The sequence below is a fragment of the Crocuta crocuta genome, unplaced genomic scaffold, assembly GCF_008692635.1.
Source record: "Crocuta crocuta isolate KB4526 unplaced genomic scaffold, BGI_CrCroc_1.0 scaffold489, whole genome shotgun sequence".
Lineage (NCBI taxonomy): Eukaryota > Metazoa > Chordata > Mammalia > Carnivora > Hyaenidae > Crocuta > Crocuta crocuta.
Genome location: NW_027531874.1, coordinates 112,334 through 127,816, shown reverse-complemented (window position 1 = coordinate 127,816; position 15,483 = coordinate 112,334). Strand labels below are relative to the sequence as shown.

At 41.7% G+C, this 15,483-nt stretch overlaps 1 protein-coding gene across 2 annotated transcripts in view; it reads right to left on the bottom strand.

Annotated features, from left to right (window-relative positions):
• Positions 1-15,483, bottom strand: part of IL5RA (interleukin 5 receptor subunit alpha) — a 35,794-nt gene that overhangs the window by 16,581 nt on the left and 3,730 nt on the right. For both annotated transcript variants that reach the window (XM_077772917.1, XM_077772918.1), the window contains exons 3-9: positions 13,542-13,626; positions 11,836-11,981; positions 10,900-11,038; positions 8,035-8,188; positions 7,773-7,960; positions 5,589-5,734; positions 2,191-2,329 (exon numbers count right to left, since the gene is read on the bottom strand). In XM_077772917.1, coding sequence (XP_077629043.1) covers positions 2,191-2,329; positions 5,589-5,734; positions 7,773-7,960; positions 8,035-8,188; positions 10,900-11,038; positions 11,836-11,981; positions 13,542-13,614 — 985 coding nt within the window. In that variant the 5' untranslated portion in view covers positions 13,615-13,626. The remainder of the gene's footprint in view (positions 1-2,190; positions 2,330-5,588; positions 5,735-7,772; positions 7,961-8,034; positions 8,189-10,899; positions 11,039-11,835; positions 11,982-13,541; positions 13,627-15,483) is intronic.

Below are 15,483 nucleotides of genomic sequence, written 5' to 3'. Positions count from 1 at the left end.
TGAATTTTCTTTGTGCAGAAGAAGCAGTGTTGAGGGTGGTCCTGTGTGTGCCAGGTCTGTTGAGCAGGTTGGGGCATCAACCTAAGGAGGGGGTGGGGAGGGAAGACTGGCCTTGGCAGAATTAGGAAGTGTGTGCAGTTGGTCCAGTCTTGGTTCCTTTTACCTCCTTTCCTGTGTCTGTTCCCAGGAACGCTCCTCTGAGTCCTAGCAGGGTGATTTGGGGGACCATCCCATAAGGCTGTGCTGATTGGATGAAATTGGAAGTCCAGGAGGTGCCATTCCCCTTCACAGACTCTGCAGCTCCTCCTGGCCAGCCCCACTACTGACTCAGAATAACTCTGAATTCCTCAGGCCTCTCCTCTTGTCTCCCAGTCTTCCATGGAAATCTACCTGGTGCACTCTAATCTGACTCATGTCCACAGAGCCTAATGGGTCACTGCCCAGGAATTTCCTAAAGACCCACCCATTAGCCTATGCGAATGAATTAAATAGGAAATTTTACAATGGGCCTGAAAGAAAGGTCTCCTTAAGAATGCTCTTCAAATGATCATTGAATAGCCCATAAGGAAGAGTGAGAGATAACATTCACATGCTTGACCAACCATAACCACAAAGTTAGCATCCAGGATCCCATAATTGTTTAATTTGTTCAGCACCTTGCAGCTTGAAGATAGAAAATTCACAGCCTGTGTTTGTTATCACCTCAGAGTGCTGGGTGTCCATAGACCTTTTAGGACAGAAGTGGACAGTTAAAAAACTGATAGATCTCTGTGTATACTGCAACCACACAGCCTGAGGGTGTGGACATACATGGTTAAGAGCTGCGTGAGATCGACAAGAACATGGAACAGTCGAAGGAACACTGGAACCTTGCCTAGATAGCTCAGGTATAACACTCAGCTTTGGTACACGTTGACTGCATAGCCTTGGACAAATTACTTCTCTCTGACTTTGCATGGGTTCCCAGGACATAGATAATATCCACCTCAATGACCTCCCACCGATGACAACAGATAACATTTATTGATGGCTGTTTGCCAAATACTGCTAAATGCTTTACATGCATTACCTTCATTAACCTTATCAACACACCTATTTTGCAGATGAGAACATAGATTTGGAAAGTTTAGGCAATTTACTTAACTCTCCGTGCTCAGCAAGTGGCAGATATGGGATTCAGACTGAGCTTGACAGAACGTAGAATCCGAAGTCTGGTCGGTACGCCTTGGTGTGGCAGGATCCTGCAAGCTGCAGGGTCATGGCATCACATCTCCAGGTCACGGATTGCTGTCTGGAGCTGAGTGAGCCTGGGAGTGTGCCCTCACTTCCATAGCCTCCATGGGGTACTCATTACCCTTCACAGACCTCACTGACAGATACGGTGATCTCCTTGCTGAGTAAACTAGTGATTTTAGTCAGAAAGGAAAACAGCTGCAGAACAGAGAAGCCCGGGCTACACCCAACCCTTCTGGTCAGTCCCCTCTGTCTGTTAGGCTGAAGGCCCAGGGATGAGTCCACATTTTGCGGACTCTGAGTTGCTTCAATTTTGGAACCTTTTTTACACAAAGAAACAAAAACATGAATTCAAAAAGTAGCTGTGGGAAAACTGTAGAGATGGAGCTTTGGTTAGTAGTTGGCAGGGGTTAGGAAAAGAAAAGCTTATGACAGAGGTTGTGTTTGTAAAGGGGCAACAGGAGGGAACCTTGTGATGGTTGCATACACCTGCCAATGGAGTCGAATAGCATAGAGCTCAATACACAAATGTGTGCATATAAAATCGATGAAATCCAAATAAGATTTGTGGTCATTATCAATGATAATTCTAGTTGTGATCTCATACTATAGTTTTGCAAGCTGCTACCTATCCCTGGGGTAAAGTGGATGAAAGACACATGAGTTCTCTCTGTATATCTCGCAACTACATGTGAATCTACAATTATCTCAGAAAGCTCAATTATTTTTTTAAAAAAAGGATAAAAGTAGAATCAGATAATCCAAAAAAGGGGGGGAGGGCAGAGTATAGAGGTTTAGCAAGATGCTTGAACGTGTAAGCTTTGCTGACTTAATGGTAAATCTATCTCTGGTCAAAAAGGCAGTTTAGAGCCCTATGTGAATGTGTACACTTTCCAGGATTATCTGCTTTAACCATGAGGAAGGTCAGTTGATTTAAAATAAACAGAAGCTACTTACCCACATATATAGGTTGACTCCACTCACTCCAAAACCCCATCTGTCTGCACACAGAGCTCACTGTGGCTCTCACTTGAATGGAATACTTAGAAATATCATCAATTATTGAGGTGAATGTATTTGTCGTAATTTTTTCTGTCTAAATGGAGAAAAAGAGCACAATAAGACTCTCTCGATGCAAAATTTAAGTAATGCCAATTATCAGAAAAGAAGGTCATACATAAGTAATCTGACTCACTTTCATATGACCCTTTTAAAATCAACAGGACACACATGGATGAGTTGAGTCTAGAATGCTTCAGTAGAGATGTGTCACAGTTACCCTTCAGGGGAAAGTGATCTTGTAACCAAAATGAATAAAAAGTCAATGGTAAGTTCTAGATGATTTATCTGGGTCCGTCTGATGTTTCCAAATGAAAAGACTGGGGTGGCCTATAGCAGAATGCATAATCCCCCTCACCTTGTCCCTCCATATTCTGTAGCCATATTACTAAATACTATTTCTTGGTTTCCATCCTATCCAGCAGGCATCGGCACACTACAACGTGTGGGCCAGTCTGGTCGGCCATCTGTTTTTGTAGAGCCTGAAGGCTAAGAATGGTTTATATGTCTCTAAATGATTGAGAAATATCAAAAAGAGTATTTCATCACACATGAAACTGAAATTTCAGTGTCCACAAATAAATTTTTACTGGAACACACCCATGCCTATTTACATATTATCTATGGTTGCTTTTGTTCCACAATGGCAGAGCTGAGTAATTGGTACAGAAACCATATGGCCTGCTAAGCCTAAAATATCTGGCCCTTTACAACAACAACAACAAATCCTGATCCCTGATGTACAGGAAGGTCTCAAACACCTGGAGACCAGGGAAGAGGAAAAACAGAGTCAGTGAATTTAGGAAAGGCTGTGTTTGAATCCTACACCCCCAAACTACCTGCAGGGCAACTTCCTTGACCCCTCTGAGCCTCTGTTTTCTCATCTGTAAAATGGGCAAAACAGCATCTAAGCATGGGTTATTGAATTAAATGCAATTCCTTATGTAATTCCAGGTTTAAAGATGTAGTAGGTCGAACGCTACGAAAACTGCCAATAGTCAACCCATTTTTGATGAGCAAAAACAACGTTGGTTCAATATAATAATATGTGCTTGGTAAATGCGAGTTTGCCACTAGAGCAACTAGTGGTCTGGTGTTGAAACGAGGCTATTTTCTCACAAATGAGACTTTCTCTGACCTTCTCTCTCCCGGTCATTGTCCCCACCAGGACAACCCTTTGTGCCCCAAACTAGAGATGTGACACCTGCATCTTAAATTCTTCTGGGCTTATTTCTCCTTTATTCACCCCACCCCATGGGCACCGCCTGATTTTTCTTGCTCTCTTTCACTTGGACAGTTGCCACAGCCATTAACCCAACGCGCCTATGTCCACATGGCCGCTCCACCTGTGTCCAGCTTTCGTGCTGCTCCCAAAATTATTCTCCAATTTTGCAGATGTGGTCACAGTTCTGAATGAATAAAACTCTCCAATGGCTTTCAGTACCGAGGGCTATGGTTTTAAAAAGAGAAACCACTCCTTTTTTCTTTTCTTTTCTTTTTTTTTCAAAATTCCAGTCATTCTGGGAGCAGTCCCAGTGTAGAATCTAGAGTTATTATTCCAGTGTTGGCTTTATGTCCAGGCCGACTCAATTACCGCCACTTGGCTGAGGGAACTATGCTCTTTTAAGCCTTTGAGTTATGCCTCTGCCTAGACCCCTGCCACTTAAAGTGTGGTTGGCCGCCTGGTGGGGGTCAGGAGCTGTTTATTACTGATCTGCAGTGAGGTAAATACAGAAATGGACACAATAATTTAGGGGCTTTTGTAGCAATGTGACATCCCCACAACATCCAAGCTGGTGACTGGGTGTGTCTCTGGGTATATTTGATTTTCCTAGCATGTCATTTTTACCCTATTTTCCAAAAGAAACAATTAGAAATTCAATTAGAGATCTAATTAGAAGTTAAAAACTAAAATAAAGACATCTAGTCTTTTAGCATTGGTATTTCGGGGATCACTGGCTACACACTACCCATCTTTTGTGATTTCACTCAGTTCTTCTCGGCGGGGGCACTAGCTGGTTCCTTTGCCCAACCCCTCCTTTGCACCCCTTGTTGGCCCTTCCTCTGAGGTAGTGAGTGTGTCCACTAGACTAGGCCTCTCGATGGCCGCGCCAGTATCTTATCTTTCTTTACCTCCCACCTAGAAACCAAGTTGTAAATATTTGTTGCATCAGATCGGAAGGAATTGAATTGGCTTTGCCTTCTATCAGTGAGACATAGGTTGTTAAACCCCACTTCCCTAGAGCTTTGCCAACTTGGTGACGTTGGGCAAGTGGCTTAATCTCTGCCTCACTTTCCTGTGTAATGGGGATGATAATTACTTAATGGAGTTACTGGGAAGATGGAATAAATTAGCATAATAAAGTTGGACACATAGTTGAGGTTTCATAAAAACTGGCTTTCCTTTCAGTTTCTGTCCCTTGAACTTTTTGTGCATTAATGCTAAAGAGTATATTTCAGTTGTGGAGAAACACATAAACATAAAATTTACCGTCTGAACTACGTGAGCACATTCGCACTGCTGTGCACCCAGTCTCCGGCACGCTTTCGTCCTGCAATACCGAAACTCTACTCATTGAACAACAGCTCCCCCCAGGCCCCTTCCTCCCAGCTCCGGGAAACCACCATTCTGCTTTCTGTCTCTCTGAATTTGACTACTCTTGGTGTGCCGTATAAGTGCGACCCTACAGTATTTGTCTTTTTGTGACTGGTTTATTTCACTTAACATCGTGTCCTCAAGGTTCATCCAGGTAGTAGTGTGTGTCAGAATCCCCTTCCTTCTAACGGCTGAACAGTAGTGCCTTATGTGTCTACATCACAGTTTGTTTATCCATTCGTCATCTGTCAGTGGGCACTTGGGTTGTTTCTTCCTTTTGGCTCTTGTGAATAATGCTGCTATGAACAGGGACGTACAAATTTCACTTTGCGACCCTGCTTACAATTCTTTGGGATACATACCAAGACGTGGAATTGGTGGAATCTATGATAAATTTATTTTTGATTTTTTGAGAAACTGCCATGCTGTTCTCCATAGGGGCTGCAACATTTTATATTTGCACCAAAAGTAGTGCGAATGTGTTTTTATGTGATCCTTTGTGTTATTTTGAACCAAAAGTATGTCCATTCAAGACAAAAAGCCAGTAAAGCTTGGTTTATTTTTACAAAACTTGGGTAGATATAAGTTACCTTTGACCTTGTTAGTTTCAAGCTGTAACCACAGCTCTTACTGAATATAATTTTTTAAATGTTTCTAAGAGAATGCTATCATCAAATATTGGAATGATCTGAAGAATTACCTGGGAATAATTTTTCCTTGTGTTGTAAATTTTCACTTCATATTCGAAGCAGTGAATTGGAAAGGCAGAAACTGGTTTTTCCCACTGAATTGAAAGACCCAGTCCTTCAGTCTCTGCTGTGACATTCACTGGAGGATTAACGCGATCTAGGTTAGAGAATGAAAGGTCAGTGATCTGGGCTGATAAATCCAACCCACTCACACTCCCCAAGGCATTTCTAAGATACAACCTTCTCAAGTATCTACCTTCAGGATTTAATTAACTAATCTCCAAGTCCGAGGGCCCCAGTGGCTCACAGATGACTCCCATAGTTATAGCACCTAAGAGATCCCTCCTCTAATCTTAAAGCATTCCTCTTCCAAATGGCATTGAAGGGTTGAGTCCCCTGGCTGTTCAGCTCATTGCAAGACCCATCACAGCATCCCCGCTTCTCAAGCTGGATCGAACTAGGTAAACCTGACCCTAGAGACAAACCCTGAAGCTTCCACCAAGCCCTGCCTCTACTGAGCAGGTGTGTGGCTCTGGGTAAGAATTTCCTCATTCTGAGCCTCGGTTTTGTTTCATTTTATCTTGTTTTGATTTGTTTGGGGGTGGGGATGGAGTGGGAAGGTTCAATTTTCTCTGCATAAAAAGGATGGGCGACATTTGTCTAACAATTCTAGAGTTCTTTCTCCTGAGTAATCACTTGATTATCTTATAGCCTTGTGATGTGGGCGGACATGATTTTTAAGCAATGCTCTTATCTCAGGCTCTGTGACTTAGATCTCATAATGATTGAATCATAGGGACAATCTAAGAATGGGACCTATTGGTTCCAGAGCCTGCCATTCCCTAAGCAGAAAAAATTTTAACCAAGAATGTATTTCTTTTAGTAACATGAGGAATTTCTCTCAAAGAAATGAAAATCATACAGGAAAATGAATTTCTGTGGTCTGTATCAGGTTGCACCCACTTTCATATTAGTATTGTTTCCCATGCCCTCCTCAGCAGTTTTTATTATTTATTTTTAGAAAAGTGACATAGTTAGGTCATCTGAGAAATAGACTGTTGAATAGAATTACATAACCTCTTTAGTGAGATAGTTCCTTAAAGTTACATACTTCATTTGATAGAGATATAGATAAATCATGTCCCTTTAAATAATACCTTGTGTATTTATAATTATGTGTAATTACCAGGCATTGTTCTAAGCACTGTAGAGATATTAACACACTTATTTTCTCACAAAAATCTTGCAGGAAATATTAATTTATCCCCATTTCTTTCTGATGAGAAGACCGAGGTACAGAGGAATGACTAACTTGTCTACAGTCCCTCTAGTCAGTGGAGGAGCAAAGACCCAAGCCAAGGCAGCCTGGCTCCACAGCCCATGGCCATAAATATGCTACCACTGAAATCTTGGGTGTTAGTTAACAAGAATGCTACATGAAAGACTCCTGATGAGGTTCATGAATACAAGCATCTAGGATGAAGGAGACTACAGTATATCTATTTTGTGAATGGAGCCAATGAAACCTTAAATAATATGTTGAGATCTGAGAATCCTATGCTGAGAGAGACATTTTAGGACCACCCAGAGGAGACAGACCACCATGGCAAAGGGTCCTAAGGGGAAAGCATGAGGAATTCGGGGTGGGAAGCTTGGGGAAGAGAAAGCTCAGGATGAGAAAGCTTGCCATCTTTTGCTAGCTCTGAGACCATCTTGTGGGGAAAGGGATGAGAATTACTTGGAGGTACCACTCCATCGCAGCACCAGTGGGTAGAAACTTCATGAAATGAGTCAGAGGTAAGAGATGAAAGAATGCTCCCTTCAGCAGTGGGTTCACATTCCCTGGTTGAGTGATTCTCGCATGGGAGAGATTCTGTCCCCCATGGGACACTTAGAAATGTTGGGAGAGATTTTGTTGTCACAACTGTGGGGAGGGTACTACTGGTCTACTAGGAAGAGAGGAGGGATGCTGTTAAAAATCCTGCAAGGCACGGGACAGGCTCCCACAAAACAGTTATCCAACCAAAATGTTCAGTATTGCTGAGGTCGAGAAAGCTTGCCCCTATGCTTGTCAGGCAGGGGACAGATAACCACTTAGCATAGGAAAATTAGTCAAACGATGTGATCTTTATAATCCCTTCAAAGCTGAGATTCTACAATTTGGTTATTCCAGCTTTGAGTTAAGTCTACCTTACCAATTGCATGAAGAGCAAACAGCTGATCAAAAGGCTTGATTGTAGCATGCTTGCTTGAGCCATTAGCATGCACTGCGAGTGGCTCACTCCCTCTGCTACTGATAAAAGTCCTTGGAAACCAGCATGCAGTATTTCTGTTCAGGGAATCTTTCCTGTACTCCTGGCATTCTTCGGTCCAGGAGCCATACCTAAATCGAAACACTCATAAGTTTTTAAGACTATAGGAAATGGTGTATTTGCATAAGTAACAACAGGTCCTCACCTATAGTAGAGGAAATACTGTGTATCCTCAGGGGCATCCTTGCCGGCTAGCCAGCTGCAGTGAAGAGAAACTTGGTATGGCCTTAACGGAGTACGATTATTCACTGTGGTGTTTGTGGTACAGGTTAAATTCATGATTGAGGTTTCAGGAGACCCTAGATGACCAATAAGATGGTCAAAAATAAGAACAAAACATTGTCATGACAGTGTTTAAAATTTTGTACTTCCTCTGAAACTATATTGACAGGGGACATCTCACCATGAAAAGTAAGTAATCGTTAGCACAAATTTATTGATATCTATCTGTGAAGGACCAGCTCCCTGGGGGATGAAGCTAGGATTATAAAGCCTGAGTTTCTGACGTTCAAAAACTTCTGTCTGGGGCATGTGGGTGACTCAATCTGTTAAGCCTCTGACTTTGGCTCAGGTCTTGATCTTGCAGTTTGTGAGTTCAAGCCCCACATTGGGCTCCACACTGACAGCTCAGAGCCTGGAGCCTGCTTTGGATTCTGTGCCTCTCTCTCTATCTGTCCCTCCCCTGCTTGTTCATTCTCTCCCCCCCCTCTGTCTCTCAAAAATTAATTAATTAATAATTATTATTTTAAAAATACCTTCTGGCTACCTGGGGCTAAGGGGTATATATGTGTGATATATAACAATAGATTGTCATTCAGAGCTTGGTGTCCAGCAACCTTGGTCTTCTAATAACACATCTTTCACATGTGACACTTTGAACCCCACTCTTCTGGGCCTCAACCTTTGCAACTGTAAATGAGAGAGTTGGGAGAGGAACGTCTCCAGAGCCACTTCCATCCTAGAATCATGGGAGTCATTGGGCTGCACGCAAATGTGTCGTGAATAACACAGATTGCTGCCCAGAAGGAAATGGGTTCTGGCAACACAGCATAATAACAACTCCTCTTCGGAGATGCCGCACACTCACATATTGAAGGCCACTTCAGCATGCAAAGATATTAGGGAATCTTGTGATTTTCCACCAAACCAATTATGTTCCTTTCCCCCAGGATTTCCAAAGATTATTTGGCGGGAAAGCCTTGTTTTCATTTCAAACTGCATTGTCAGCACATTAACAGGTGCTGTTCAGAACACACCGTGTTGACCCTGGCCTTGTGGTTGCTCAGAGGAGGGAAGGAGCACATTGGGCTGAGGGTCCAAGAGGACCTCATCAAAGTGAGAGCCTTTTGATTGAATCTCAAATGACAGAGGGGGTCTCATTCGCTTAGTTTAAGTCAATTGTATGATGAATTTATCACTGCCGGCCAGTGTAGTTCGAGGAGAAGACTGCAGTGAACTTAGACAAAAGGGACATTGGCTACTTTGTATTATTACCACGCACTGTCAGAGATGTTCCTTTCTATATATCCATATACAACAAACATGCATAGATTTATGTATATGCCTTGTAGAAAATGTACTGTCCATGCACTAAATGACCAGATGCTCCATGCCCAAAGCATCCTTTAGAGTCTCCGCCCATCTGTTTGTTTCCCAGCTCTCTTCCAAGGAATTATTTGGTATAAATTCAGTTTGGTTCAAGGGAGAATCAACTTTGCATTAGTGTCAATGTATAGTGTCATGCTCAGAGAATAATTAGAATTGCAGAAATCTCATTCTGAAGGACGCATTACTGGTAGAGTCCTGTTACTTATTGAGGTGTGAAAAAGTAGTTTAAGGTAAGACACACAAAGGTCTGTATCCTGAGTCTCCTGTGGATCACTGTCTGTACTCGGAATCAAGGCCATTGTGAATTGGCTGCTAAATGGTCTAGGCCACGTGTTATGATGAATAAATGGGCAGATCTTTATAATGCTGCTCTCAGCCACACACGCAGTTCAGGAGGTATGTGGCTTTTTCATTCAGGGATGTGACAAGTCAGTGGTTGAACGATGACCCATGGGCCAGACTGGCTAAGACAACTGTCATACCCCGGGACTTGGTGAACCTTCTCTACTTTCTCTGGTGTGTGTTTCCAAGGGTTTCATCATGAGTATCACTGATTCTAAGTATTGGACACCCCAGCTTTCCTCCAAAGGACAGTATAGAGATAGTGGGAGCTGTCTCCTTTCTTCATGGCAGGTTGTTCAGTCTTGTGGCTTCTATGAAGCATCAGCTTTCTTCAATTTGGTATGTAAAGTCATAGAATGCAGAACTACACACACACACACACACACGCGCACGCGCGCGCGCACACACACATACACACACACACACCTTGTTCTCCTGGCTGTAATAAAGCATGAGACACTGTCCCCGCTCCCAACAGGCTCATAGTCAAAGGGGGCAGGATCTAAATCTATTTATTTGTGAAGGATAATGTCATATGTGCCAAATGAGTAACACAGCCCATGAATGGGTTCTGGGGAGGAAGAACATTCTTCAGTGTATATAGGATGCAAAGTGAAAAGGCTTTATAGAGGAGGTAAGACTCGATCTGGGCTTGGACGTGGGAAGGATTCGTATGGGCTTGAATCCAGGAAAGCAAAGCCTCCAAAGCAAGAATGAGCTGTTGTGTGGGGGTCAAGTTTAGAAAACTGGCTGAGAAAAACAGAGGACTCACGTAGGGTGTGGTTGGAAATGTCTTAGACCTGATCGGCCCTGATTCCATGTTGAGCCTGTGACTTGAAGCAAGGCAGTGAGAAGTGTAAGCTAGGTCTGCAGGGATGCAGCACATGGGATTGGAGGGTTATGACATTAAGACGTGACCACAGCCTCAGGACGTTAACGAGGAGGTAGAGTACCTCACAGGAACTGCTGACTGACTACAGAAAAGAAAAGTCAGTTGTCCAACTTCACTGTATCTGCAAAGTCAGGAATCCAACGCAAGGCTGTTAGGAGCCTGCCTTACCAGGTGGGGCTTTAAGCTCAGCAGAAACCCAGCTGCTTGCTGGGAGGGGCTGGCCGTTCCAGGGGACCGTCTGCACACTTGCTGAGAAGCCTTTATGAAGAACGGTTACACGTTTGCTTTCAGTGTTCCTGGTTTCATACTAAAAATAAACCCCACAAGTCATGATACATAAAAGGGAAAGAGCATTAAGAGAGCTATTTTAATCCAATAGCCATTTTCTTCCACTTTTTAAATGGCACATAAATAAAATGCAATTAAGTAGTTCGGCTAGATAAAAATAATTAGGCCCATGGTTTCATAGGTACATATGTGCTTATCCCCAAACTCATCGAGTGATGCAGATATGCACAGCTTTTTTTGCACACCTTTTGTCTCTCAACAAAGTCTGATTTTAAAAAATGAGAGCCTCCTTGGGATTCTTTCTCTGCCTCTCCCCCACTTCGAGTGTCTCTGTCTCCCTCAAACAAACTTTTAAAAAGTACGATAGTAGGAGAATTCCTCAATGATACATGAAGACATTCCTATGAGAACAAAATACTATAATTAAGGCACACATTTACTACAACCATCATTTCTAGTCCCAGTCTCTTCCCCAGAGGTAACTTTCTAAAGGAAAATTCTCTAGAATTCTGTATTGACTGAAAAAAATAGTTACTACTGTTTCTCTCTGTTTGATTTTACTGCACACCTCCTAGGTATCAGATGCCTTAACATATGCCCTGCAGTGGGTTACCCCAAAATTGCATCTCTCAGACCTAGAGTGGCCCAAGGTTGCCCAGATTTAAACTTGGCCTCTGTGGGCACAAACTCACAAACTCCGTGAGTGAGTTTCTCTTCTCCCTCCTCCCCTTTTTGTTGAATTCCATTCAATAGGGAAAATGCAGTCAAAATGAAAATTTGCCTCTAAAGAAAGACGCCGTCAGAACAAATACTTACATCTTCTTCTTGTGGAGCATTTATTCTCACGTGATAGCCTAGCTCTATATTCGTTGGCTCTTGATCGGGATTTGATTCCCAATGCAAAAGAACTTGCGAAAGGCCAGTAACTTTGATGGTGAAGTTGGTAGGTGGGAGAAGTGAAGCTGTTAATTAAAAGGACCAACATGATATTCAATTGTATGGACATAGCAGTTTAAATTTTAAAAACATTTTATTGTATAGTACAGGATTGTATGATTATTAGAATAAAGAAAACTGAAATAATTTTGGAAAAAGTTGCTTTAAAACTGCTTTTAACTCTGTATCTTTCTAATTTTGCCCAAGTGTTTACCTAACATATAGGCATTTTACTGAAATATGAGTATCTTAGTATTCATTATAACCATACTTTTCAAACTGAGGGCCATTTATCTATTAATTGGGAACACTTATTGGTGTGTGGCTAGAATTTTTTGTAATGACATGTAAGAAAATAGAATAGAAAATATCACGGTGCTTGAAATATAATTACTATTTCGTGAACCTCTTGTTTCTACTATATGAAGCTACTTCAATATTTGTGTATGCACTGGTTCATGATGTAAAATGAATTTATTTCTCATTATGAATCAAAGTCAAAAAATTTGACATGTAGAGAAAACAGCGTTCTTTTTTTCGTTAATGAACCACTCTGTTTTCAAAATAAAAGCTTTCCTTTAAATTACACAATCAGGGGCGCCTGGGTGGCTTAGTCGGTTAAGCGTCCGACTTTCGCTTAGGTCATGATCTCGCGGTTCGTGGGTTCGAGCCCCGCGTCGGGCTCTGTGCTGACTGCCAGCTCAGAGCCTGGAGCCTGTTTCAGTCTGTGACTCCCTCTCTCTCTGACCCTCCCCTGCTCACGCTGTCTCTCTCTCTCTCTCTCTCCTAAAAATAAATAAAACATTAAAAAAAATTAAAAAAAAATAAATTACACAATCAATGCCCGTTCATTTTTGAAATTTGGGAAAGCGCAGGTGAGCAAAAAACAAAATTACCTATAATCCTGCAACTGAGAATAGTGTTCATGTGTGAGATAACTTGTGGTTAGTGGCTACTATACTGGACAGCGTGTATATAGAACAGTGTCATTATCATAGAAAATTGTCCTCCATCAGCATTCAAAAGTCTCTCATGGTTTGCTCTTTGGAGAAGTGTCTGTTCATATCTTCTGCCCATTTCTTCACTGGGTTGTTTGTGTTTCGGGCGTGTAGTNAAAAAAAAAAAGAAAATTGTCTTAGACAACACTACATAGGGACCATGTGACAATTTTCTTCTCTTAGACTCTGTCAGTGTGGCAAAACCATGGATCAGCAAGTTTCTGAACCGCACAAGGTGGGAGTTTTTTATTCTTTGGTTATGAGGACTTGTAACCATCCCCTTGCACGGGATAGCATTCCACGTGCGGTCACCAGCTCCGGCTTTATTCCATAGGGCCGCATAGTGCCCGTACACCGCATCCGGAGTATGGTTCCTCCTGGAGCATAACATTTGTGTTCCAGTCAACTTTGCTCTCTTAAAGTATGGCATGTTTAAAGAGTTTGTATTCCGATATGAATAGATATTCTCCTTTAAAAAAAATCCACACAGAATTTCCTAATAGAGGATTATTTGGGAGAACATAATGCCATCATTTTGGTAATGCATTATTTTCCAAGAGACACTAGAATTTAATAGATGGTACCCACGTTTTTTATCAGCAAGTGAGCCAGCTCTCAGTATCACCGTAGCCCCCAGGAGAATCAGTAATGCAGGTGCCATAATAATCACATCCTACAGGAAACAGAAGGACGAAGATCCAAATCACCACCCAGTGCCATTTTTAGGAAAAACTGGCAGCTACCTTTTAACGTAAAATGTAGCCATTTGCCTATTTAACAAACAGTTATGAACAACCTGTTATGTGCTAGAAATACAAGTACGAACAAACAAATCTTTTTTTTTTTTTTAATGTTTTATTTATTTCAGAGAGAGAGCGTGAGCAGGGGAGGGTCAGAGAGAGAGGGAGACACAGAATCTGAAACAGGCTCCAGCTCTAGCTGTCAGCACAGAGCCTGATGTGGGGCTCGAACCCACGAACCCTGAGATCATGACCTGAGCCGAAGTCGACACTTAACCGACTGAGCCACCCAGGCGCCCCTCAACCGAACAAATCTTGAGTTTTATCTCTCAAATGTAGATCCATAGCTGGAGGGGCTAATGTAAATGAAATGGAGACTAGAGAATGAAATGTAAGTGAATACTTGCAGTCCGGTTAAACCCTGTTGCATTAAAGGTGTGAATGGAACACCGCAGGAGTTCAGAGACTTCCGAAATGACTCCTGAGGAATTATCTAGAGTTCTTTTTTTTAAAAATATAATTTATTGTCATATTGGCTTACACACAGTAGCCAGTGCTTCATCCAGAGTTCTTGACACACCCAAATGGGAAAGGCACTCGCAGGGGATTGCAGGGGGAAGGCAAAGCCAGAGGAGCAGAAATTACGTTGGAGACGTACTGAGTGGGAGACCACAGCAGATCTTTGAAGAGTAAACTTTCTTAGGCACAGTTAATCAAACTGAAAATAAATCCCGTAACAATTTTCAATAATGAGCATTTAAATATGGGCCCAGAAGCTGAAGTCTAAAAGAATCTCAATGTGGGAAAGAGAAACTTTGTATCACAAACCTCGCAATAAACTTCTGGTACTTTGAGCTTTGGAGAGGCTGAGTTTTTTGATGAATCCTAACCCGGGCAGGCCATAAAAGGAATACGAAACAGAGTTACGGCCCCAAGGAAAAATAAAACCGTATTTACACCTACTTGAAATCACTGGACAATGAAAATGAATGGAGATATAAAAATGTTCTAATAACTCCATGCAGCAGTCTGGAGAGAGTGGGTATCATGTCAGCATCTTGTTTTACAAGATGTCAAAGAAGGGAATTGATCCCTTGCTGGGATTTATACGTTAGAAATCTTGAGTATTTCTTCTGAAAATATGGAAAGGCATTTCTCATATGAACTGGACTTCAAGGCATAATATTAACAGCCTCTCCTGTTGTGCACCACGCTTACTTTGACAAAGCACTTCCTCCTATTACCTCCCGTGCATCCCCTTTGATTCAGTGGGTGGCCCACATGGTTTTTAGTCAATTTACAATGAAGAAAAGGAGTCTGAAGGGTTAAATAATTTGCCAGTGATCAAACAGCTCATAAATTATGGAATTTATACCCAATCTTGGGTTTTCCAACAGTAAAGTCTACATTCTGTACTAATTTAAATGACTTTTAGTTTTCAGTTTAAAAATTTATTTAAAAAGGAGCGCCTGCCTGGCTCAGTCTGAAGAGCATATGACTTTTGATCTTGGCCCCCCATTGGGTATAGCAATTACCTAAAAATAAAACCTTAAAATATTTATTTAAATGGGCTGGTATTTTGCAAACATAGTGCTGGTAGAACCACAGAAGATAGACTTTAGCTAAAAAGGCAAAAACAGAACAAAACAAAACAAAAACAAAAAAACAAAAAAACCCAGAAACAAAAACAAAAATATACCATTTTGAATCATTATTTTTTAGCTTACTATTTAACCAGCTTACTACTTAACTTACTACTATCACTCTTAACTTGGTAATGAAATTAGTAA